Source organism: Electrophorus electricus, chromosome 20 (assembly GCF_013358815.1).
Source record: "Electrophorus electricus isolate fEleEle1 chromosome 20, fEleEle1.pri, whole genome shotgun sequence".
In the NCBI taxonomy this organism is placed as follows: Eukaryota; Metazoa; Chordata; class Actinopteri; order Gymnotiformes; family Gymnotidae; genus Electrophorus; species Electrophorus electricus.
This window is the reverse complement of record NC_049554.1, coordinates 2,575,595-2,602,029: the sequence shown is the minus strand read 5'-3', so window position 1 is coordinate 2,602,029 and position 26,435 is coordinate 2,575,595. Positions and strand designations below refer to the sequence as shown.

Genomic DNA, 26,435 nt, shown 5'->3' with positions numbered 1-26,435 from the left:
ACACACACACATATGCAGAACATGTGTTGTATTTCTAGAAAGAATAAACTCATGGTCATAAAGCACTGCAGTGTGGTGAAAAGAGGATGACATATCTGTGGCATAATAATCGTTGTCAATTATTTAGTTGTTATTTACTATATAATTGTAAAATTATACCAAACCAAGCACGATCCTCACCAGGACGGTGTTTTCTCTCACATAGTACACACACACACACACACACACACACACACACACACACACACACACACACACACACACTCCTATTCACACATGCACACGCACCTTCACACACAAATACACAAACACAGTGAAATACAGACCTGAATGCTGGGTACTGAAACACAGGTCTGAGTGCTGGGTACTGAAACATAGGTCTGAGAGCTGGGTACCGAAACACAGGTCTGAGTGCTGGGTACTGAAACATAGGTCTGAGTGCTGGGTACTGAAACACAGGTACTGGGTACTGAAACATAGGTCTGAGTGCTGGGTACTGAAACTTAGACTTGAGTGCTGGGAAATGAAACACAGACCTGAGGGCTGGGTGCTGAAACACAGATATGAGGGCTGGGTACTGAAACACAGATATGAGGGCTGGGTACTGAAACAGACCCGGGTGTTGGGTACTGAATCAGACCTGTGTGTTGGGTACTGAAACACAGACCTGAGTGCTGGATACTGAAACACAGACCTGAGTGTTAGGTACTGAAACCCAGGTCTGAGTGTTGGGTACTGAAACACAAGGCATCAGAACTAGAACTTGTGCACATCTACCAACCCCCATAACTGCTGCACCCTTTTTTAATACACACATCTCCTATCGTTACCAGGATACCCAGTCTGACAAAACTGCAGCTCTTGGATTCATCATCCAGCTGTTAATAACTTCAGCCCATGGCCTCCCAGAACCGACGATGGAGGGGTGATGAACCCGCCTCCGCCCGCAAACGAGCTGGAGGTGTAGCCCTGGGTGAAGGCTCCCTCCCCCGGGCCTTGATGAGGCGTGGTGGGCCCTACCTGCCGATGGAGCGAGTCCTTGTTGGCCAGCTCGTTCTCCAACTTGTCGTTCAGGTCGTGGATGGAGGTGGTCTCCCGCTGGGCGGCCAGGTAGCGCTTCTCCAGCGTTGTGATTCTCTCCTCCATGTCCTCTTTCTGTGCCATTGCCTGTCCAACAGGCACATAGTAAGAAGAAACAGAAAAGAAACACACTCCAAGAAGGTTTTTAATAGCTGAAAATGCACGGAGCTGCGTATAAAGCACAGCCGCCTGAGGTATGGTGCCAGCAAGCCACTGAATCTTATCATCTCGATCGTTATCTCATTCATTCAAATTAGATCATTACACACTGCATATCAAACATGATGGATGCAAGATCTGAATGTCAGACTGAATATCCACAACAGAAGGTTGGACCTTCGCTGAGCGAAGGTTGGATCTTCCTATCCTTCCTCCTGTACTCAGCACCCTCTGGGCGTGCAGCTAAGCCCCCACCCCAGCTCCCGTCCACGAGTGCGCGCAGGACGTCGCCCACCTCGCGGATGTCCCGCTGGTGCTTGGCGCTGAGCTCCTCGGTCTTCAGCAGCTCCTTGCGGACGCCGGCCAGCTCGCCCTCCAGCTCACTCACGCGGGCGCTCAGGGCCCCGGCTCGATCTCGGCTCACCGCCAGCTCCTTGCTGGCCTTGTCCAGGAGCTCCTGTAGCTCCACGGCGCGGCTGGCCTCGTCGTGGACGTCGATGGAGCCATTGGGCAGCCTCTGAAGGCCACGGGGACGAGAAGGACAGGAGTGTGTTAGCAAGGGCCTGCGAGAAAAATGCCGTTTTGGAGTGAAAACGAGTCGGGCCGCCCCAATCGCTGACAACGAGCATGCCGTGTTCGCTTGGAAGACGAGAGGAATTCAAAGAGCTAATAAATGTGCCGGGTCCCTTGCAGCATTCCTATAGTGAATGTTCTAATTTGAAGATGCCCTTCTTATTTATGTCATCCACACACACACCCTCCCCAAACCTAAACACACGTCCGGTAGCAACGTGTGCTAAGATAGCAAGAGAATGCTTTAAACGGCGGGGTGAACAGAGTAGAGCTGAACTGAATGGCAGAAATGAGCCAACGAGTTTGCCCCTGATACACACTGCACTGAGCAGAGAGAGAGGTTGTGTTCAAGCTGTAAATAGGTTGTCGGTTCACAGCAAGGTACGTGCTCTGTGTGTGTGTGTGTGTGTGTGTGTGTGTGTGTGTGTGTGTGTGTGTGTGTGTGTGTGCGGGAAAAAAACAAGGCAAAATTCCTGCATTACAATCTGTGGACAAGGAGTTACTCGAGCTCTGTTCCGGGTGACTAGGGACTTCTTCTGTATCAGATCCGTCTGATTTTAATAATCTTAAACAGCGTGTGTGTGTGTGTGTGTGTGTGTGTGTGTGTGTGTATGAGAGAAACACAGCTTGCGCACAGAAGTATGATGTTGGTAGGCGGATGTTTTGATGCACCTCTAATTCCTCTAAAGGGAAATTAATTTGCAGGCATTAATCGAATAAACCTACAGGGGAAAGTCTGGATTGAAGACCTCAGTGGGTAGCATGACTACTGGTATTTTAACCTTTTTAATCTCTTCAGTGTACATTTTAATCTATTCTTATTATTTTTTTAACTCTCAGTTAGTACTTCCACACTTCCAATCATTAAAAGTGCAGAAAATCCCATTTATAGCTTCAAGTGCCAAAAAATCCCATTTCTAGCCTTAACTAGGGGCTCCAGTAGTCAGGTCGCAGATAAATCTCTTTAGCCACTCTTCAGAACTCTTCTGTTACATTGAACACTCAAGTGAATTTTTATAACTGTTCTTTTCAAAACTTCAGAGGCTAACAGTAAACACCCAAGCGAAACTTCAGAGCCCTCTTCTGCATAACCTCGGTGATCAGTAGTGTACACCCAAGTGAAACTTCACAATCCTTCTCTTCATAACCTCAGACATCAATGTTTCTTGTCCAGTTACACACGACCTCAAGCTTCTCTCAAAGGCAGCAATGCTATTAACTTCTTCTAAGCATGTCTAGAGAATCCATAGAGGATCCAGGGACTTGGAGTGATTTTAATGTAAAGAAACCAAATGACCGATGTTCTAAAGTGAAACTGACTTACACAGGGGGACTCCCTTAGCCACACTAGCAGGGTCCTCCTTTACTATCAGTTGTCTTTTGGTCACAAGCCACCAGCAAAGAATCATCCAAAGTTGGCTTTTGTTTGTTCCCCAGGAAGCATGCACTTTATTTGTTTTACTCATAAGATACTTTAATGTAGAATGAATATGTGTATCAAAGTGAAGAAAGCCATATTTTTGTCATAGCGCTGCAGTGACTGACTGCTCTGTCGACTGCAATCACGATGCAGTAAGAATATTTCTGCAAATCACCGGGACGGACGCGACGAGAGCACAATTCCATCAAGACAAATTCCTCCGCTGCCGGGAATGTTCGTCCTTAAAAGCCCGACAATACCTCAGCCATTACGAGCGGACTCATAACTACAGTTGGTGTAACAGTGCGGGGTTAAATGATGATTTAAGGGGAGACGCAAGTGAACCGGGGATGTGCGCGAGAATGCGCGCGCAGAACGTAATCCGTAGTGAATGGGGGGGTGTGCAGGGAAAAGAGCCCACTCACAACACTGATAACACACACAGTGCGTTAAGAAAAAATACCGGATTATAACCTGCCGCTGATGTGAGCATGACTTGGCATTCTGCCCTCTTACGTAGTGTCAGCAGGGACAATGTTTTTATAACCAACAGTAATATGATATCTTGCAAAAATGTGGGTTATTCGGAATGAAGCATGACAAAGATACTGTAGGTCGAAAGTAGTAAAAAAAAACGTAAATGAAGTTTAGCTTGCATGTTTAAATACTTAAAATAATGTTAATAATATTACAACAAAACGCCTGGACACTGATGTGTAAAACTAAAGCCCAACGCGAGCTCGTTTGGATTCCACTAGTTTTGCTCCAGGTTGTTCCGTGAGTGAGCGCCGTACCTTCCAGGTTGGCTTGGAGCCGTCCACTTTGTCCTTAGCATTCCCGTCGGTCTGTTTCTCTTTCTCCTGTCTCACCACAGTGAGCTGGGGACACAGAGCACAGCCTCTGTGAAATCTGCAGAAACACGTCAGACAGCAACTCCTCCTGACCACGGTGCATGTGTGTTTACTATGTGTGTTTACTATGACTCATGTGATGTGATGTCCTGTCCCACGTGCCGAAGACGCGCTTGCTTCATCAGAGCGGGATTTTACGGCATTGCTTTTATTGGAAACACTCCTTTCTCCCACTTAAATGGAGAAGAGATAAGATTAGACAAATTCCCATTTTGGAGAATTAAACTTATCATTGTGCTTCAAAGCACCATGTTATTATGGTATTAATAAAACACGGGGGCGGGGGAGGTGCAATTTACATATGAATCCATGCATACCGGAGTTCAACACAGCAACATAATGAATGTGGACCAAAAATGATTTAAATTTAAATTTAAATATGAGATTTAAATATGTCGATGAATATTTGCAGGTAAGCATTTTGATAAGGGTTGCATGATTTTCATGCATTTCTGAGAAGGTCTTTATAATGATTCATTCTAACATGAAGGATGGATGTGGGAAGGGCATTGTGCAGATGAACTCCTCCCTCGGTGTCAGGCAGAAGTCTGTAGGAACACAGCACGGTGCGTTATGCCCCATTCCACGCGCTTACACCAAAGCCGATGTTCTTATATCAGAGGTAACATTTAAAGCACAATAAAAACACCCAGATTGTGCAAGTACGGCAGTGTAACAGAGCGTGGAGCTCAGCTCGGGGGCCACTTACTCACTGGACGTCAAATGATGGAGAAGGAGAGAGAGAGAGAGAGAGAGCGAGCAGAAAGAGAGCTAGAGAGAGAGGCTCTGAGAAGAGGCTGAGAGACAGAGAGAAGACGTGAGAAAAGAAGCTGAAAAACAGAGAGAGGAGAAAGCCTGTCTTTGTGTTTCGGCACACATGACGTGCTGCTGTGTTTCTGCCAGTGAACACTACACTGTCCAGCTCTGGTGTGTGTCCTGCTGAGACTCTCCTCAGTGCTGCGTCGTGTTTGTGTGTGCATGTGTGTGTGTGGGGCGGTTCTCGCACTACACACACACTCTGGAGCTTAACAACCCCCTATACTGTACACAAACATTCTCCCTCTCACTCCTTCTCCCTGTCTCTCTCTCTCTCTCTCTCTTTCACTCTCTCCATCCCTGGGTCTCTGGGACACACACACTGAGTTCTATTTTCAGTCTTTCAGTTTTAAAGGGCAGGTATACAGATGTTTCATTTACATTTGTCTCTGTAAGGGCTTTGCACACCCATGCACATGCAGTGTGAATGCTCAGTAATCACTCTAAGCTTTGACCCAGATATCCAGTCATATAAATAAACTGACATTCGTTCACAAATGTAAAATGATCGCTGTGTGTCTACTCTAATGGCACCAGATTGTCCTGTACAGGATAAAGTCATTTTTCAGTGTTTTAAACTGAATTCTCCACAGGAACACAGCTTTAAACAGTCACCCACTCATTACTTATCATGACGGGTACAGAAGAAAGGAAGTACTATATTCTCATATTCAGCAGAATTACTGAATCCATAGACTGTTTTCAAAGCAACTGACCTATCAGATCTGTTCATTTTGGAAATGGAAAAAAAAACAAAACAAACTAATTTCTGTTCCAGAGATGCTAAATCCCCAACACAATGCACACCAAGACAGATGTACACAGACAACACGCACGCGCACACACACACACACACACACACACACACACACACACACACACACACACACACACACACACACACACACAGGGGCCATACCTCCTGAGTGGTGGCAGCCAGTTGCCCCTCCAGGGTAGTCACCCTCTCCAGAGCCACACGCAACCGCTCACGCACCTGCCAGGAAAACAGCAAGCGAAGATCACCCAGGCAACAACTACAGCCAAGCGCGTTCCATCACACTCACAACACCAGCAGTAATTCCAACAGCGTGTTAGAGGGATTATGGTTCAAATCCACTCAATATTAACGATGCGGTTTGGCCATTTTAGACTAACGTTAACACTCAATAGCAAAAGCGGTTAGAGGGTTTGTATCAAAGTTTTACCTTCTCATCCAGGGCCTTGTGGTGCTCAAACAGAGACTTCAGAGCCTTCAGAACCTCAACCTCGCTGGAGACACCGGACGGAGGAGGAGCCTGTCTCTTCACCACAGTCATCCTCAGAGAACGTTCGTGACGGGATACCAAACACTCCAAATGTTCCAGCAGGAGCTGCAGAACACACAGGCACACAAACAAACACACATACACACATGTGCCCGCGCACACACACACACACACACACACACACACACACACACATACATACACATACACAAACAATGCTTTAAAAATGCAGTGGACAGCATTATGAATTAGGGGCTGTGTTTTAAAGAGAATTGTTTATTGGCTATAATGTCATTAAATTGCAAAACCAATTAAAAATAACTAGAAAAAATGGAATTTCACATTCATAAATACAAGCAAAGACTTGTAAACTTTCTAAAAGCAACTGACAACCATCACTGTCTTGTGATCACCAAGAATACAGGCATGTTTCCCAAATAGCATAAATCACTATTACAAAGGCCCAGAGAGAATAGCCTTAAAGCCAAACAATAAGCACAATCTGGCACACACACACACAAACACACACACACACACACACACACACACACACACACCCTGGTGTTGTTCCTCTCTGCTTTAAGTTCTGAGATCTCCTCCTCTTTCTCCAGAAGTTGCTCACGGCATGTATTCAACTCCTTTGTCAGCGTTGCAAACTCCTGCACAGAGCGTGAAAGAGTGAGAGAGAAAGAGTGAGACAGAGAAATGTAGTATGCAACTACACAATGTATATAGCATAGCGTGTAGTATGTACTCAGCATTGTTTAAGCCTTGAGTTCCTCTAAATGCTCAGTTGCCCGTATAGATCACTGAGGAGAATCCGATGTCCCAGAAAATGACTGGAAGTAATAATTAGAATTTTGTTTTCAAGAACATGCAGGGATGTTAGTGGATGGACAGGGGCGTGGACAGGGGCGTGGACAGGGGCGTGGACAGGGGCGTGTCTGCCAGCTGCCCCTCCCTCCAGATCAGTAGTGCAGCATTGCAGTCCATCTAGCCTACATTTGAGTTAGGCTGCACTGGCACGACCTCATCCCTCCTTTGCAGTTCACACATGGGGCCACTAAGCATACCCACAAGCTCAGCCACATGTCTTGATGCAGTTTTGGGGGAAAAAGGTCGAATTTGGGAGTTTTTTTGGTCAAATTTGTTCTTGTTTTTTTGTTTGTTAGATTTGACAACGGCAATCTGACAATCTGACAATTTGGCAATCTGAACCTAACAGCGTGGCCATGTGTAATTTGCTCACTGCAGCGATTAACGCCACTGGTCGCTCCACCTTGTGGAGAAAAAGTAACAAACCCAGTGAGCGCCTGAGGGATTTTTGTTGAGAGGCGCATCACTTTCTGTCGTTTGCTGTGCTCTGGGGACACACACCAGCTGAGGAACTCCATTGACTCACTGAAGTTCTCCTGGCTGCCCTTCCGGTTTACACAGTCTTGGCACCAGAGGGGAAAAAAGTACAAAATGGGAATAGTTTTGACATAAGCACACTATACATCCCCGCGCTGCAGGTATAGTGATCCACAACTGTCTGTACGGGACCGATCCTCCACACGAGTGTTCCACAGGACATTACTGACTCATGGAACGTTACACTCATGAGATGTGATGACCGTAGGACTAAGAAGGCTTGTAATACGGGGACAGCGGAGTCGGGCTGGCATGGGCGCGTTTCACATGCGCTCGGCCCTGTGCCTGCCCACGCTCCATACAGAGAGGCCTCTGTAGCGTCTCTGTTTCCGAGTGCCTCTGTAATCGAGACTGAAGCCGTCCCTGCACCGCCTTAATAAAAATAATGAGTTCAAATTATGGAGCGTTTTCACACACCCAAGAATGCTTTATAACGGGGGGGCGGGGTGGCCACGGAGAGAAGAATAAAGTGTAATAAAGTGATTTCTGAAGAAAGGCAGGCTTGAGTACATCTTTTGTCCACGTTAGTAGGACTGTGTTCTGGCTGTCGGACACACCTATCTGATCCTGCAGGCCGTAGGGAAAAAAGGACACTGTGTGTCTTCACTTTTCTTCCCAATTATGCAGCCCAGCTGAAGGGAGGGAGCGCAGGGAAGCCAGAGTCAGAAAATGAGTCACTGAGTTCATCTGATTTTGTCACGGGCCAAAGCAATGGGAGCGCCAGCTCAAGAAGCAGCCCAGAGGCAGACGGAGCTTTCAGTCACAGTAAAAAAAAAAAAACTCTCCATTTTATTCTTTGGCATCACAATGTGCTAATACATAAATAAACCAACAGATAAATAAATAAATACATAAAAAAATGCATAGGTTTGGGTGTCAGCCAAGCGCCGGCCGTGTGGGCCCAGGGGGAGCAGACGACCCAGCAGGCTGGATGGGTGTGATGGTGTGCAGTGGGCCTGGTTGCTGTGTCGCCATGCAGAGAAATGTGATAAAGGGAATACAACCTCTTACACTGCCTCATAAATGCATAAGACTAAACATCTGAGGCTGTCATCAAAACATTGTTTTATATCAAAGTTTTTCAAAATTGGAAAATAAGGTTGCACTTAAAATTTGTCTTGCGACTTCGAATCAGCTTTTGAAGCATTGTAACTGTGACATTCCTTTTGTAATATAATAATATAATAAGTGATCAGTACCTTTTCACTCTTATTGTTAAACCAGTTATAAATTCCTTATTGTTGTTTTAAAGGTTTATTGTTCTTTTAAAGTTTTACTCATCTATCTCTCTAGTCCAAACATTGGAACTACTGTCTCACTGTCTCTACTGTCCACTGATAATATAGTATCAGTAATATATGATCAATAATATATTATCAGTAATATTTTCAGTAATATATTATCAGTAATAAATGATCAATAATATATTATCAGTTATATTTTCAGTAATATATTATCAGTAATATAGTATCAGTTATATATTATCTGTAACATAGTATCAGTAATATAGTATCAGTTATATATTATCAGTAATATAGTATCAGTAATATAGTATCAGTTATATATTATCAGTAATATAGTATCAGTAATATAGTATCAGTTATATATTATCTGTAATATAGTATCAGTTATATATTATCTGTAATATAGTATCAGTAATATAGTATCAGTTATATATTATCAGTAATATAGTATCAGTAATATAGCATCAGTTATATATTATCAGTAATATAGTATCAGTTATATATTATCTGTAATATAGTATCAGTAATATAGTATCAGTTATATATTATCAGTAATATAGTATCAGTAATATATTATCAGTAATATAGTATCAGTTATATATTATCAGTAATATAGTATCAGTTATATAGTATCAGTAATATAGTATCAGTAATATAGTATCAGTAATATATCAGTGATATAGTATCAGTAATACTGTATATTATGTAATATATTTTCAGTAATATAGGAACAGAAATAGGCTAATAGTAATATAATATTTTACATATAAAGAAGTGGCTTTGTGAGACTGAGCCCAGATAACTTGAAGGATTCCTCTGTCTTCCTGTTCTGGAATGCTTGGGATTGGGGAATGAAACGCAGTGTACAGCAACCTAAACACAGCAGTCACAGGCCACATGCCATTCTACATGCTAACCACACGCTAACCACATGCTAATTGGCCACATGCTAGCCACACACTGGCCACGTTTGGGTTTGGGTTCTCATGATCACAGTGACGCCTGGATGGTGTCAACAACACCGGTGTGTTGACAACACGGCTGGATTTCTCTGTCATGTTGGAGACCGAGAAACAGATTTGATGGAAAGTTCTCATCATACATTTTTTTTGCTTTTGTTTTAAAGCAGTCTCTCTTCTCCCCCTCTGAGGACAGTAAAGTTTTCTTTTCATGATGATGAGCTGAGTCACGGGTTTAATACATTACCGTTCATACTGTGCATGAGATGACATCAGGAACACAGACCATGTTGGAGAGGCAGAGATCCCTCACTACAAACATATCTGTTCACCTCCAACACCAAAATGCAATGAGAGCTCTCTCCTGGCTTTCTCTGTCTCTCTTCCCTTTGTTTTCTCTAGTTCCCCTCATATCTCTCTCTCTCTCTCTCTCTCTCTCTCTCTCTCTCTCTCTCTCTCTCTCTCTCTCGCAAGAAGCAGTCTTTAGTCAAGCCTTCTCAATCCCACGACTGCTGAAACTGGAAACCTGAGGTTTACTAAATAAAGCTTCCTGTTTCTGGGCAGCCTTGCACTTCATTAGCATTTCAGAAGTCTCTTAACAGATATTTCTGCTCCAGTTGTCCTCTACTTTATATCACACAGACCTGAAGAACGCATTGATTTGGCACTAATTAGATCACTGGATCTAATGGCACAGGACTGGGAGAACGATGCATCTCTGAGCAGAAAGACAGTTAAACTCACATGGCACCCTGATCAATGATTCTAAATCCCCATCTATTCAACTAGATGTTGCTCCTGTACAGCACTGCTCAAGATCCTTTACAGGAACAGAAAGTGTCTCCAGTACTCACGTCACCATATCCCTGGCATGAGAACATCACCCAGTACAGAATGCAGTATAGCAGAGGCATGTATCATCACAGGCACTGGGCTTCTCCATGTCTTTACGTTAGACAGCCGATCTTGCGCTTAAGCCAAAACCACACGGTCACTTTTGCTTTCTCATTACTGACATTATTTTTCAGCTGCAGCTATATGCTGTGACACATGCCGGCAGAATTCTGTAACTGCTCATGAGATGACCTCTGAATCAACGTGCGCTATCATGTGCGGTCACTCCTTTGCACATACCTGTTAAACTAGGACTGGCCAATATGTATTTGACAAGTCACATCTGAAGATGATTCCTGAATATTTGAATTCAGAATTTGAATCATTTTTTGGTTGCCATGACACCATGAAATCACAATGAATCGTTTTGCTGCACAGTCTGCTGTCTGTCTGTCTGTGTTCCTGTCTCTCACTCCTCCTCTCTCAGAAAGCCCATTTCTCTGAACATGGGCTCAATTAGCAGGCTAATGGGGTGCTTTGTGTGAATGGGCTTTTTCTATTGGAATGACGTGGTTAGATGTGCAGAAAGCCGAGCAACAGCACACACAGAGAGGGACAGAGCTCTGGCAGGGCGGCAGGTACTGTAAGAAGAGAGTCGGGGCCTTTTCTTTGGATAGCCTGCCTCTGTTTTACGTGCCATCCTGACGGCGGTCACCTGACCCAAACGCGTGTCCCCAGCTCGGCGAGGATGAGGCTATGGGTGTCTCTATATGTGTTTCTCCAGGACACTCCATGCCCAGTTAAACATATGCAACATAACACTGAGGCAGGGCAAGCCAGACCAGTTTGTAGATGCTGTAGAGCCAAGATCCTGGAGACCTGCCTAACTCACTAATGCTCCAAGGTTTACATATGAGCACAGTCATACACTCACACACACACACACTCACATACTCACACATTCAGACACACTCACACACACACACACAAAGCACCGCAATCTGGCAGAAGGGACCCGCTATAGCCCAGGGACCGTCTTTAGCGCCTTCCTCCACCACGTCACATGGCCCAAAGCTGCACATGTGCTCAGCCATAATGCAGCGCCGTTATGAAAAAAAGTATGTGAGGAAAAGTGGCGATGAGGAGAAGAAAAAAAATAACAACGATGAGTCATGCAGCCGTCAACGGCACCAGATGGTTGGACTAAGTAACCGATGTGGTGCAAATGATCAAAGTGACAGAAAACAGTCATAATGGCACTGTTGTTTACACGTATATACAACGTTACCTTGTGTCATCATTTGGCATTGCCAGTGTAGGTTGTAGGTCAGTTATACCAGTGAAAGGAATTGGAACAGTACAATTAGGCTGTGGTAGCTCAAAACATCCATATATCCACGCTTCCAGTAGCAGTGACAGATTCTTTTCAATAAATCTGGCTCTTATCTTTGCAAGAACTGAACTAATTAGTAGTAGTAGTTTACAGCGAACCAGAGTCAGCAATCTACAAAACTACAGCTTGTTATTAAAAAATAATTTACTCTAGTTAGTATTTAGACATGAATGTTCTGTACTGCTGTCTAAAAAGCTGAGCTGCATGGTAACAGAGGATTGATTATGTGTAATACAGTACATGCAAATTAGTTTTACATTAAAATGAGATTTTGTACTCTACATATGGTACTGCAAACAGCAGAAACAGAAAATGAGAATTGTTTCCTAACAGACAGACTGAAAAAGAGAGGGAGAAAATGTGACAGGGTGAGAAAGACAAAAAAACAGAGAACGAGTAAGGAAAAGATTTCTCTATTTCCAAAACCTCAGCTCTTTCCCAACTCCACTACAGCAGCTGCTCAGCTGTTCTGTTCTATGACAGCAACTGCATCTGCCAGTCAGTAAATAATTAACACAGTAAAATTTTCCATTAAAAAAAAAGGTCATGATGGTTGTTTAGCAAAGATATGACATTTAAATACCTATGGTACATTTGCAAATCACCCACTCCAACACCAATTTTATGACTTGACTTGTGCATGACACACTGAGAGTTGAGGAAGAAGTGAGAAAATCTGTCAGGTCCAAGCAGCCACTGCTGTACAGGTGAGAGAGCCAATCAGGTACAAGCACCCACTGCTGTACAGGTGAGAGAGCCAATCAGGTACAAGCAGCCACTGCTGTACAGGTGAGAGAGCCAATCAGGTACAAGCACCCACTGTTGTACAGGTGAGAGAGCCAATCAGGTCTAAGCACCCACTGCTGTACAGGTCCTGGAGTTCTGTGTGCTGTCGCTGCATCCTCACGCTAGCTCTAATAGGTTCTTTTAGTCAGAGGGCACACTAGGCTCGCAAGGTTGACTCGACATTATCCTTTAGCCACCATGTTAAACGGTCACCCTGTTCCAGAGGCAGCACTAGCATGCAAACACATACTAGTGACGTTTCTCATCCACTTGACACAAATACAGCTTGATGTCAGTGTCATGGCAACACCAACCCTCAACAATCTGTCCTTTAGGCATCACGTTCCACACTGAACGTTTGGCGTGTGGAAAACAGGTGTCATCGCGGAACTTCCTCTTTAACACACACACACCCACACACACACACATATATCTAGAAAAGAGGCTGGAAGCTCCTGCTACGCCTCTGTGGTGGGAATACGTAGGGGAACCTTAACAAAACTGATCACACCTCCATTTCTAACATGCAACACCACTTATTTGTCATCACAGGAAGACTAATGATGCTAACCTCGTGTACACTAAAATAATAATAACAAAGAAGAATGTTATATCATGATCTGATTTGAACTTAAACAGGTTGTCTTCATCCTTCCATTTAGATTCGTGAATACACAATAGTTCTGAGAGAGTTTTTTCTGTAATAGTCTTTATTTATCATGTTATATAATATTTTCATGCAAACAAACACTTTCTGCTCTGATAATTACCCCTTAACTTCTTATTTTGCACAACAGGAACCTCTGCTACAACAGCGAGCTTCCTGAGAAAGGCGATCTACAGCGCGGCGCGCTGCCCTGCAGAGACGCTGCTCATCGCTGCGCGTAGACGAAGTTGATCCAGGCCCGCTGCCGCTGTCATCAATCATTCCCACGCAAAGTTAATTTAGAGCTCAGACAACAAATCTTCTGCTGAAAGCATGCCAGCATGCATTTAAAGAGGCAGGAGGCATGAACGCGGCCCCCCCGTCCTGCTCCACCTGGCCACCTCACCCCCACCCCCGGGGGCGTGCTCACGCACGACAACCCAGAAGGCGCTGGACGCAAGTGACAGGGAGTCACACACAACTACAAAAAGATGGAGATACGCACGGGGCAAGACTTGCACTCATCGCCCTCTTCATCCCAAACGCCATCCCTGTGCCTACCCTCGCTGGCCCCTGTCCTAGACACGCCCTTAGAAGGGCACAAACATGGGCTGCCACCCTTTTTGTGACATGCGTGGTCCGTTGGATTCCCACCACCGGCCTGGACGCTGTCCGGGTGATGGAGTGTACTCACACTCCTAACGCTAACACGGTAGTGGTGTGATCGTGGGGTTTGAGCTAGTGCAATCAGGCTTAGGTTTTTACATGCGTCAGTGGCATTGCTCGAGTGCAAATGGTCTGCCATCCAAAAGTGGACGGCAGCAGCCTGTAGTCCTGTAATTCTGTAATCCTGTAGTCCTGTAATATTGAAGTCCTATAGACCTATAGTCCTAAAATCCTGTAGTCCTATAATCCTGTAGTGCTGTAATATTGAAGTCCTATAGACCTATAGTCCTATAATCCTGTAGTGCTGTAATATTGAAGTCCTATAGACCTATAGTCCTATAATCCTGTAGTCCTGTAATCCTGTAGTGCTGTAATATTGAAGTCCTATAGACCTATAGTCCTATAATCCTGCAGTGCTGTAATATTGAAGTCCTATAGACCTATAGTCCTATAATCCTGTAGTCCTGTAATATTGAAGTCCTATAGACCTATAGTCCTATAATCCTGTAGTCCTGTAATCCTGTAGTGCTGTAATATTGAAGTCCTATAGACCTATAGTCCTATAATCCTGTAGTGCTGTAATATTGAAGTCCTATAGACCTATAGTCCTATAATCCTGTAGTCCTGTAATATTGAAGTACTATAGACCTATAGTCCTATAATCCTGTAGTCCTGTAATCCTGTAATCCTATAGTCCTGTAATCCTGTAGTCCTGTAATATTGAAGTCCTATAGACCTATAGTCCTATAATCCTGTAGTCTTGTAGTCAGGTGTGAGAAATTAGCTAATCCCAAAGAGAATATGAAGTTCTGAAATTAGACCATTAACAATCTTTTTTTTCTTTCGGCTTCCCTTGGTTTACTGAGGTTCTTTTAACTTGGTGAGTAACACACCGAGGCTCACAGGAGATGAGTGAGGACTCGCTCGGAAAACATGAATCCTGTTAGAGAGAAATGACCCACACAAGACAAGTGGAGCAAAGATTACACATCAAATACATCAATAAACTTGTTTGTTGTCTGGTTTCAGCATGCTACTCAAAACACATGCATTCTTTATTATACAGAAAACAAAATTTCTTCCAGACAAGGTTTCTCTCTCTCTCTTAGTTTTTCTGACATATTTTCTTTCTCTGGATTTTTGTCCAGACTGCATTATAGCTCTCCAGTGTATAACACAGTCTGTACATATGAAGGATAGCATAGCAGAGCAAAACGTTATGCTCATACACACACACACACACACACACACACACACACACACACACACACACAAACACACACACACTCACACACACACACACTCACACACACTCACTCACACACACACACACACACTCACACACACACACGGATGTGTAGCAAGGTCCCCGGCAGGCCAAAAAACAACAGAGCCCAGCTTGGCTTTAATCAGCAGTAAACTTACACACATGCTGGGCACTGGAGCACTGGACGCCTGCCACAGTCTTAAACCTGGAGCAGAGCGATACCACAGAGTAACAAGAGAATCTGCACAGGGAAAAACAGATACTCTAAACAACAACAACAACAACAAATGCCCTTAAAAGAGAAGACAACAGCCACAAGCCGCAAACCCGCCAAACATCCGCTGATCTCACCGAGCACAAGCGTACAGGTCTGCGGTGACACAGCTCCAGCTGAACTGTGACCGACAGATGGGCTGCTGACGGACAGAGAGGAGGCGCTCCCCCTCGGGGGCCCCATGTTTGGGACGTACAGTGCTGTTGGAGCGACCGCATCGCTTCACACACGCCGCCTCCGCTGCTGCTCCACTTACGCCGTGCAGCTGGGACACAGTTCTCCCGCCTAGGGCTGGCGCGATACGGACCGGCAAGCCGCATCACAATATTTTTTAGTCACGATATCATTCGATGGAGGAGGAAAGACGGGGGCCAGACAGGAACTTGCACGAGTGCTTTGAGGAGTCGGCACTTCTTAGTCAGTGCGGATGACGGGGATTTGTCAGGATGCTCACAGGACAGCAGGAATGTCAGACTGGTCAGAGAGGTGACTTAGCACTCAACACAGAGGTCTATGGTTGTTAGTGCAATCGTATGTTGACAGCATTAATATTGCTGTTTTTAGTGATCTGGTGTTACATGGTTTAACACAGAGACCATTAGCAAATATTACAGTGGGAATCTGCTTTGCTGTCACCTGTTTAATAATTCATTTTCATATTTGTTTTTGAAATACCGGTACTCAAAAAGAGCAATTAGAAATAAAATTACACAACTTTCACACACACACACACACACACACACACACACACACACACACACACACACACACACACACACACACACACAAACACATGCAGAACATACGCACACTGAATAGGAATGCTACCTTTGAATGTCTCATGGTTTCATTGTTACCTATAAAGCATTTTCTTATGTAATGCACAATCCAACTGGAATCAGCAAGGAGACACCGGTGGCAGCACACATGTAAACAACAACAACAACAACATCATAGCAACAAGTGCTCGCACAAAGACAGGCTGAGGTCTGTCTGTTCCTACCTGATACATGTATGTTCTCAAGTGGACCCCATTCTGCAGGTGAATCTTCACAGAAGGTGTGTTCATGCTGCCCAAATCATAGCAAAACCTAGTTCAGGTCTTTGAGCACTCCAGGAAGTGTGGAGCAAGACAGAACAGGGAAAGGGAGCGCGAGAAAGGAGTGAGGAGCACTCGCCCTGCTCTACACCCAGGAGCGCAACCCTGTGGGCTAGGACGTCTCCACTCCACCCTCTGAGATTCAGGCAGGAAGCGAGAGGTGGAGGAGCAGGGGAGGGAAGGGAGAGAGAGAGAGAGAGAGAGAGAGAGAGAGAGAGAGAGAGAAGGAAAAACCAACAGGCTGAGAGAGGGACCAGAGAGTTGGCTTGAGTGTGAGAGTGCGATCGCGTGCATCAGCGTGTGCGTCTGTGCTTGTGTGTCTGAGTCTGAGTCTGAGTCTGACTCTGAGTGTGTGTGCACGTGCATCTAATAACCAAGGGCAGGTACAGATTAAGAGAGAAGTTCAAGTGGCAGTGAAACCCTGATAGCTGTCCTGCCCAAATTTCCCTGAAACGTGCCAACTGTCCCACGCGTAAGACTCTCCTCCAAACAGATACACATTGTCGGTGAAACATGCTAGTGAAAGATACACACACCACAGCAAAGCTTGGATGACAAGTACGTCAGTTATTCGGAGTTCACTTGCTCACCGACGCATGATAGATAAACACAGACACGCGTGTTCACGAGTCAGTGACTCCCTAGCAGACGAGCTCACGCCAAACTGCTCCATCCAAATTCAATACTGTTGAGCACAGTGACCACAAATTTCAGCTGTCAAATAAAGTTTAACCAAGCATGTACTCTCTGGCAGTGACAATCAAATTCCACTTTAGTAGGTACAAAATTAAAGTACAAAGGAATATTATGAACTGTAAAGTACAGAGAGGCTAGCTGTGATGCCAGGAACAAATATCATGCAAAATAATAATAATAATTATAATAATAATAATTATTATTATTATAAACTGTTAAAAAAAAAAAGTTTTTAAAAACTGTTACAGAGTCACAGTTATAAAGGATTCGTTTCGTGTGTGGGCTTGAAGTGCAGTCATTGTGTGGGGTACCAAAAACATTTTCAGTGCTGAAATGATGGCAGTTGTGTATAGTCATCCAAAACACATTTGTTCATTATTATTAAACTTCATTTTGGGCCTATTTCACCTCAGGGGGCATCGGTGAGGGATGGGTGAACCAAGTCTGGGGTGGGGCCAGGGTAGCGTGAGGGCCTTGTGCTAGCTGACCCCGCTAACCAATCTCCCCTCTAATTTCATTTATTGTTCAATACCTTTGTGTCACCAGGAGGATTCGTGGCTCAAACGCAACCTTGACTACAGACCTGCCACAATCACAGGTGCTGACACATTTATGCAACCTTGACCCCAGGCCTGCCACAATCACAGGTGCTGATATATTTATGGTGAGAATAATTCAGGTCTCTGAAGGTGTAGGTGTTGAGGCCTTCTGCTAGTGAGGGTAGGTTAGTTGGGGGAATCAGAGTGGCCGAAATTAAGAGTGTAGTGGTGTTAAGGGCAGCAGGTATGAAAGAGTGTAGTGTAATGTAGTGTGTAGTGTAGTAAGTAGAGTGATATGTAGCGTAGAGTGTAGTGTGTAGCAAATAGTGTAATATGTAGTGTAGCGTTAAGTGCATTGCATAATGGAGTGCATAGTGTAGTGTTAAGTACAGTACTTAACAGCACAATAGGTTAAATGGATAGCGCTGTAATGTGCATCGGACAGAATATGGGCTTCAGAGACCAACAAAGACCTGAGCTTCATATATGGTGTGTATAGCTTCTGGGTGAGAGGTCTGTCCAAGTCTTTATTGACATGCTAGGCTCCGAGTGAGTGTACTTGCAAACGCATGTATAGGAGGTAGATTTATCAACAATGCCAAACAGTCCTGGTAAGGTCATGCTTGGATCCCTTCCCTTCTGAGAGGTGGATACGTGTGCACACGCGTGTGCATGTCCATGTGTGTTTGTACACAACTCAAAGTGGAAACAACTTCATGCCCCACTTCCGTCTGCTCCTGGGAGACGGGCTCTTGTAAGATGATCCGGACACACTGGGATTCTTCCGATCTCTCCACGACCTTGTGTTAAAGTTGCCAGAGCATCCCAGCAATGCTGTGGGCTGCAGCGCCCAAAGATGTCAGCTGCACACCGGAGGTAATGGAGTCCTTGTTTAAATGTCCATAGATGTGCGAAACACATCAATTTATTTAAATTCGCTGCTGAACTCAATCGAGTGCTGTGAGCCAGGGAAAATCCAGGGTACTGCCAACAGATGCCGACGCCGAAGATACTTCCGACTGCACGGCTCTGTGCATCTTTGATAAACACTCCAACGGAGTTCCAAACACATCCACGCTGTCCACATAATACGCCACTGCATGTATCCCATAAATTGGTTGCTTCTACGTGCAACGGATCGAGTCTACATCGTGCTTGGACTGAGTTGTCAAGGAAACGGCGGAAGTTCTGCGGAGATCACCAAAGGAAGAAAGCAAGAAAGCAAGCTGTTAAAAAGGACGGATTGAACGGAAAAACCGAAGCGGTGCCCTGCCCAACTCTCCTTGGGGTTACTGACACTTCTGTGGCACGAGGACTGTGAGCAGACCTGACCGAGTTTCTGCTTTGTTATAATGAATGATGAAAAAGGGAACACAAGCCTAGAGCTGGGAGCCACCGCTGAGTACTTCAGGTTGTGATCCTGACCGGTTTTGACCGAGTTAAATGCCACACACTCTCACCCATCGCACTTCCCAGAGGAAGGCAGTTTCACCAGGCTGCTGACCATCCAGAGCTGCTCGCAAGCCAATCAATCGTTCACAATGAGATGGCGCCCCCTTGTGACCGTGAGGTGGAACTACTGGCTTGGCCTGCCCAGGTTGGCAGCTGAGGCACGGCTCTCGGATTTAACAGTCACACACTCGGGCACCGCTCCATATCGCCAGCAAAGCGACAGCTGGAACAGCTGGATTACGGTCCTATGATTCCAAACGTAAACCATTACGACAAGTGCCACTGCCGAAGATGAGATGATGATTATGATTATAATTTTGAGGATGCAATCACACAGTGTGCAGCACGCGTTCCGATGAGCTCGAGCGGAACGTATTTAGCCTCCAGTGAGGATCCCTTCAGACAGATGATGGTGGAATAATGATACACACATGGGCAACCCCACCCCCCACTCTGAGGTGCAGAAAGTAACATTTTCAGCGAAGCACATTTCCTGCAGAGCAGAGAAGAGTCAGCAGTTGCGGGGTATGTATTTCGCTCTCCATTCTTTATCTCAGTCTCTCTATCCCTCTCTCCCTCCCTCCTTCTCTCTCTCCCTCCCTCTCTCTCCCTCTCCCTCCCTCTCTCTCCCTCTCCCTCCATCTCTCTCTGCCCTTCTCCATCTTGTCATGTCTCTTTTCTTCTCAACGCCCAGCGGTTTCCTGCCGTTTCTCCACAGATAATCCGCTCGCCCAGACGGCTCGTGCTTTAGCACTCAGCCGCTTGACCAGGGAGCCATTTTACAACTCACCACAGAGCCTCAAGGATCGCACACAGCCATTCACACACTCACTGCCACACACGCTCGCCTGTGTGGACAGAGGTTGCAGTCATAGATCATGCTCTGCAGAGAGAGAGAGAGAGAGAGAGGGAGGGGTATCTTTGGGGCGGTCTCATCAGTCTTATTCATTTTAACCTTTAGGGCTGGGACAGACAGGAGCAGTCCACCAATTAGCACTCTCCCACCTCCACTAGCTCACTCTGCACAGGTCGTTTGCCACACATATGTGTTCTAATGCCCTCCGCCGACTGCCTCTGGGACCTTTTCTCATCTCCATGGCTTTTCCGTTAAGGAGTAAGCAAAGAAAGCCCCGATCCTCCAACCTTATGTAGTAAAGGCTGAGGGCAGAAATCACACCCACTCTCAAACCTGGATAAGTACTCTGACCTGCACCCTGACCCAGTGGACAGAACACCCACTTTAACCCTCCTGAGAGGGTCTCCGTCACACGATCTCCATCACACCTTGCTTTGGAACCTCTCCCTTATACACGCACACACACACACAAACACAAACACACACATCTCAACCAAGATGGCGGGCACTTGTACTTATGCACCTCCCTGGGTTTAGTAGTTGATGAAGAACTCCTTCACCCTCGTTCTTGCTCTCTGTACAGTGACACTCTGTAGTCTTTTTTCTCTTCTAATTAATGGCTGAACCTTCTGCTTCATTAGCACACAGAGCAGATGCTTCAGCCACACAGGAAATGGCCCTGAAGACCCAAGAGCCAGAGGACCCCCATGTCAAACTGAGCCTCATTCACAACTGGGCAGAGCTTCAGCTCGGTAAGAAAGATTCGGTCATCATCATTTCCGGTTTGTTTTGTCTTTGTTTTTTTTGTTTTTTTTGCCCCTTAAGAAGTCTGCTCTCAAAATCTGTTTCCCTCCTGGGTTTCAGCTGCACGGCATGTCTGCAGGCATTACATTTCCCAGAGAGTAAAACCACATCCAGTATATGCCAGTCGCTGATCTGTCAAGGTTCAACTCCTCACCAGGAGCAGAAGAAACGCATGGGGAGTCTGGGAGGATAGCGGATATGTGTGCAGCAGTGTAGACAAATACCTGCCTGGAGGCTGCTATGATTCCTGATTGTGGATTTTAATGTGGTTTAATGTAGTTTGGTGAAAGGAGGAGTAAGAAGAGAGAAAAGACAGAGAGAGAGAGAGAGAGAGAGCGAGAGAGAGAGAGAGAGAGAGAGAAGGAATGAGAGAAAGAGCATGAGAAGGAAAGATTGCTTTGAAAGTTTGACAGGATGACTGACTCATTTCGTTCTACTGAACAGGACCCGTGTGTGCGTGCGTACGTGTGTGTGTGTGTGTGTGTGAGGGAGAATGAGTGCATGGAGAGAGGTCAAAGAGGTCAAGGCCACAGCTACTTCCCTCCTCCCACACGTGTGTACCACCGTGTGCGCGTATACATGCGGTGTACAGGCTAGAGGCTTCTGAAACCTTACCCAGACCACGGGACATGAAGATTAGTCCATAAAGGGCGGATAAGGAGTTCAGGCTCCAGGGAGGCAGACTGGCGCCTGGGTGAAGGGGTGACACCCGCTCGCCCCACAGACCCTCGCACGCCACCTTCCGCTGTCTGTCTGTCTCTCTCTCTCTCTCTTTCTCTCTCTCTCTCTCTGTGTCTGTCTGTCTGTCTGTCTCTCTCTCTCTCTCTCTCTCTAGCATGCTCCCGATCACTAAAATAGCCCAACACCACTAACCTTCCGATTCCATGCTTAGCTGTGGATCGACCCCAACCCTCCGCGTGGGTTACTGCTGGTGCTAGACAAAGACGCAGAATTATGATTTTCATTCTGCTGCTTCGCCAGGTGCGCTTTGAAAAGAGCTCACCTACAAGGTGCCCTTGTATGAATGAACACAGATATTACTTTCAACAGTGATCAACAGTTATCCCAGGCTCTACAATAAACCTACACTCCATCTAATGTTTAGTAACACTTTCATGAAATTCATTAATAAAACACTGCTTAACTACAGAGGTCACTCACTTCCACTCAGGGTCCTATCAGTCCTCAAGCAAGTAAGTGTTTACTTTTATAGGCCACAGTTCAGAGAGGTATGTGCTAGCATCAGTTCTGTGCAGAGAAACAGAAATTAGAGCCCCCAGTAAACGCCCCCCCCCCCACACACACACACACCCTTCCCCTCCGTTTTTTTCCAGATTTCTCCTGCACCTCTAAGGTAGAGCAGTTTGGGTTAGACCTCTATGGTAGAGCAGTTTGGGTTAGACCTCTATAGTAGAGCGGTTTGGGTTAGACCTCCAAGGTAGAGCGGTTTGGGTTAGACCTCTATGGTAGAGCGGTTTGGGTTAGACCTCTATGGTAGAGCGGTTTGGGTTAGACCTCCAAGGTAGAGCGGTTTGGGTTAGACCTCTATGGTAGAGCGGCTTGGGTTAGACCTCTATGGTAGAGCGGTTTGGGTTAGACCTCTATTGTAGAGCGGTTTGGGTTAGACCTCCAAGGTAGAGCGGTTTGGGTTAGACCTCTATGGTAGAGCGGTTTGGGTTAGACCTCTATGGTAGAGCAGTTTGGGTTAGACCTCTATGGTAGAGCGGTTTGGGTTAGACCTCCAAGGTAGAGCGGTTTGGGTTAGACCTCTATGGTAGAGCGGTTTGGGTTAGACCTCTATGGTAGAGCAGTTTGGGTTAGACCTCTATGGTAGAGCGGTTTGGGTTAGACCTCCAAGGTAGAGCGGTTTGGGTTAGACCTCTATGGTAGAGCGGTTTGGGTTAGACCTCTATGGTAGAGTGGTTTGGGTTAGACCTCTATGGTAGAGCGGTTTGGGTTAGACCTCTATGGTAGAGCGGCTTGGGTCAGACCTCTATGGTAGAGCGGTTTGGGTTAGACCTCTATGGTAGAGCGGTTTGGGTTAGACCTCCAAGGTAGAGCGGTTTGGGTTAGACCTCTATGGTAGAGCGGTTTGGGTTAGACCTCCAAGGTAGAGCGGTTTGGGTTAGACCTCTATGGTAGAGCGGTTTGGGTTAGACCTCTATGGTAGAGCGGTTTGGGTTAGACCTCCAAGGTAGAGCGGTTTGGGTTAGACCTCTATGGTAGAGCGGTTTGGGTTAGACCTCCAAGGTAGAGCGGTTTGGGTTAGACCTCTATGGTAGAGCGGTTTGGGTTAGGCCTCTATGGTAGAGCGGCTTGGGTTAGACCTCTATGGTAGAGCGGTTTGGGTTAGACCTCTATGGTAGAGCGGCTTGGGTTAGACCTCTATGGTAGAGCGGTTTGGGTTAGACCTCTATGGTAGAGCGGTTTGGGTTAGACCTCTATGGTAGAGTGGTTTACATTACCCCTCTAAGGAAGAATGGTATGATGGATGGATGGATGAGGCATGTGATTTTGTTGGGCCATCAGTAATGCGTTTCATAGTGTCTACTTATGAATTTCAGTCCATCTCCTTGCTATATCCTTCAGTAGCTTTAGTACATAAAATGCTAGGGACCCTATTCTAAGTAATAATGATCTTTCTTAGTGATAGCTATACTAGACAAATATATATTTCTCTTTCCCTTTTGGTAGAATTCTCACTGACTACACTTGAACATTCCAAAGATGATGACCAAGATATTATTCTCACTCATAACCAGGAATGGAAAGAATCCCTGATCTTTATGTTCTTCCTGTTTACTCCGTCATCATACTGATGACATACTGATGACATCACACTGTGAGCTGCCTTAGGGCCACATGGACAGAGCGACCTTTACAAGTCCAAATGAGCCAGGGAGGAGTTTGGGTACCAAAGGAAGAACAGAACCCCAGAACAGGAGAGGAGAGGAGAGGAGAGGAGAGGAGAGGAGAGGAGAGGAGAGGAGAGGAGAGGAGGAGGAAAGGCAGGGAGAAATTGGCAGAGATTGGCAGAGGAGGGGAGAGGTTGGTAGATTCGAGCAAAGGTGTGCACACATGTATGCATTGCTGTGTGTGTGTGTGTGTGTTTAACAAATCCTGTAAATCCCACTCCAGGTGGAGGGCTTCTGGAGAAAGGCCAGTGTGCTTGGCAGGAGCTCGGAGGCCAGGACTGGAGTCCAAATCTGGTGACCTTGAGGCTGGCCTGGCAGGCACAGCACAGGACTCCACAGCCCACAATAATCCCTTTCCTTTCTCTGCCACACCCTGGAACACTCTGCAATAGACGTCAGACCTTATCAAACAACTGCACAACATGGAACTGAAAGGCTATCACGGTAACAGTATTTGAGAGGGACCTATTTGGCTGTTGACTCTGGAGGTGTGTGTGTGTGTGTGTGTGTGTGTGTGTGTGTGAGTGAGTGATGGCACAGCCGTGAGGCAATGGGCCTCTCACTCCATGACTGCATCTGCACTCTGTCTCTCCATAAATAATGCAGAGGGCAGGATGCCCGTAGTGCGCTGCCTCCAGCTCCTGAGCGTCAAGCTTACTTCCTCATCAGAGTCACCCCCCTCCACAGCATAGAGTAGAGCGTGCCAACAAGCTGATCAGAGACCCACGCGCAGATCCACAGCCCGAGCCGTAACACGGGAGAGCCGAGCCGTGACGTGTTTGACATGTGACATGCTGCGGGGTTGGGGCTCCTGGTGGGACTGGCATGCCAACACAGAGGATTATGGGTAGCCTCTTTGTGTCTGCCACTGCCAGCATCATGCCTCTAGATCCAGAAGGCCCTGCCCCTTTCAGACACACCTGGATCATGTCTGGTGATGTAATTTCTGAATATATATATTTTGTTTGTTTGTTTGTTTACTTTGATTTTTGATTGACAAATGTTTTTCCTTACACAGAAAATAAACACTTTCCCCAGCCACACAATATGAATTACAAGATGAGTGAAAATTGTAAAAAATAAATAAATAAAAACTATGACCTTGTAATGAGTACTACACACGCGTGTGTGTGTGTGTGTGTGTGTGTGTGTGTGTGTGTGTGTGTATGTGTGTGTGTGTGTGTGTGTGTGTGTGTGTGTGTATGTGTGTGTGTGTGTGTGTGTGTGTATGTGTGTGTGTGTGTGTGTGTATGTGTGTGTGTGTGTGTGTGTGTGTGAAAATTGCTTTTGCTTTTGCCATTATCACTTCACGACTTGGAGCCCATCCCAAAATTTCCCATGATTCACCAGAAACAGTTTTGGTTCTGGCCACACAGAGCGCCCCCCGCCAGCTTGCCGCTGAATCGCGCTGCACGCGTCAGGCTTCTGAGCGGCAGGTGAAAGTCTCCTGGATGAAGACCCTACCACATGCTCCCTCTGCCAAGGGGATCTGAGAGGAAGCAAAGCGACAGTAAACAGGTTCAGTTTCCTGCAGACTATAGGACACCAAAAACCCGACTGTTATGACCCTATGATAACACGCGTACACAAGAACTCAAGCACTGCTGTACATCTATAATACTGTAACACTCTTTCATGTCTTATTCTCACTATATACCGCTGATACACAAGTGATCATTTCCAGGAAGGTTCGAGGAAAGAAAAAAAATGACCTCAAAGCAGCACAAGGGCTTCCTTCATATTAATTCATATAGATAAACAGGTATGAACATCCAGAATACTTACCATATACCATCATACCACAACATGCCACGCATCACATTAGCATGGCTCACATTAGTGGTTAAAATACTTCAAGAAAATCTGCATTACTGTGTAAATAATTGGCTTTTGAATCATTTATGAACTCTGTAAGATCCCCAAGTGCCATGGCTCACAGTTTAAGGTCTCTGATCAGACTGCCTCCCAGACCTTTAACTATAGCCACACAGAGCCTTAATGATCTGCTCGCAAGTCGCTGTGTTAGTGCCTTCAAAAGGAACTCAAACTGGCCGAGGCTCAAGAGGGAGCTTTTATGAGGTAGCGAGAGGCAGTGAAGTGAGGATTAGGCATAGATGAGCCTCATGCTATCATTAGATAGTGTGATATTTTGGAGGCGGTGCTGTGTGTTTTTAACTGTATATAACCTTGCCTATTAAAACTCACAGACTGAAAATATTGAACAAATTAAAAATCAAATATTTGTTTTTTGTGTACTGAACCCTGTTTCTTGGCATCACTGTTTCCTTAATGTGACAGTTATTGTTCATTTTTAATGCATGTAAAAATCATTGAAAATGTTTGGTCAGTCTTACTTTTGACTGACCAA

The 26,435-nt window shown here is 45.6% G+C and overlaps 1 protein-coding gene across 6 annotated transcripts in view; it reads right to left on the bottom strand.

The window, feature by feature from the left end:
* The window catches only part of ppfia4 (PTPRF interacting protein alpha 4), a 64,090-nt gene that overhangs the window by 20,090 nt on the left and 17,565 nt on the right, over positions 1-26,435 (bottom strand). For 4 of the 6 annotated variants that reach the window (XM_035520421.1, XM_035520423.1, XM_035520425.1 and 1 more), the window contains exons 2-7: positions 6,782-6,883; positions 6,165-6,329; positions 5,879-5,953; positions 4,027-4,110; positions 1,535-1,756; positions 1,021-1,167 (exon numbers count right to left, since the gene is read on the bottom strand). In XM_035520421.1, the coding sequence (XP_035376314.1) occupies positions 1,021-1,167; positions 1,535-1,756; positions 4,027-4,110; positions 5,879-5,953; positions 6,165-6,329; positions 6,782-6,883 (795 nt within the window). The remainder of the gene's footprint in view (positions 1-1,020; positions 1,168-1,534; positions 1,757-4,026; positions 4,111-5,878; positions 5,954-6,164; positions 6,330-6,781; positions 6,884-26,435) is intronic. The other 2 variants (XM_035520422.1, XM_035520426.1) reach the window with 1 other exon arrangement.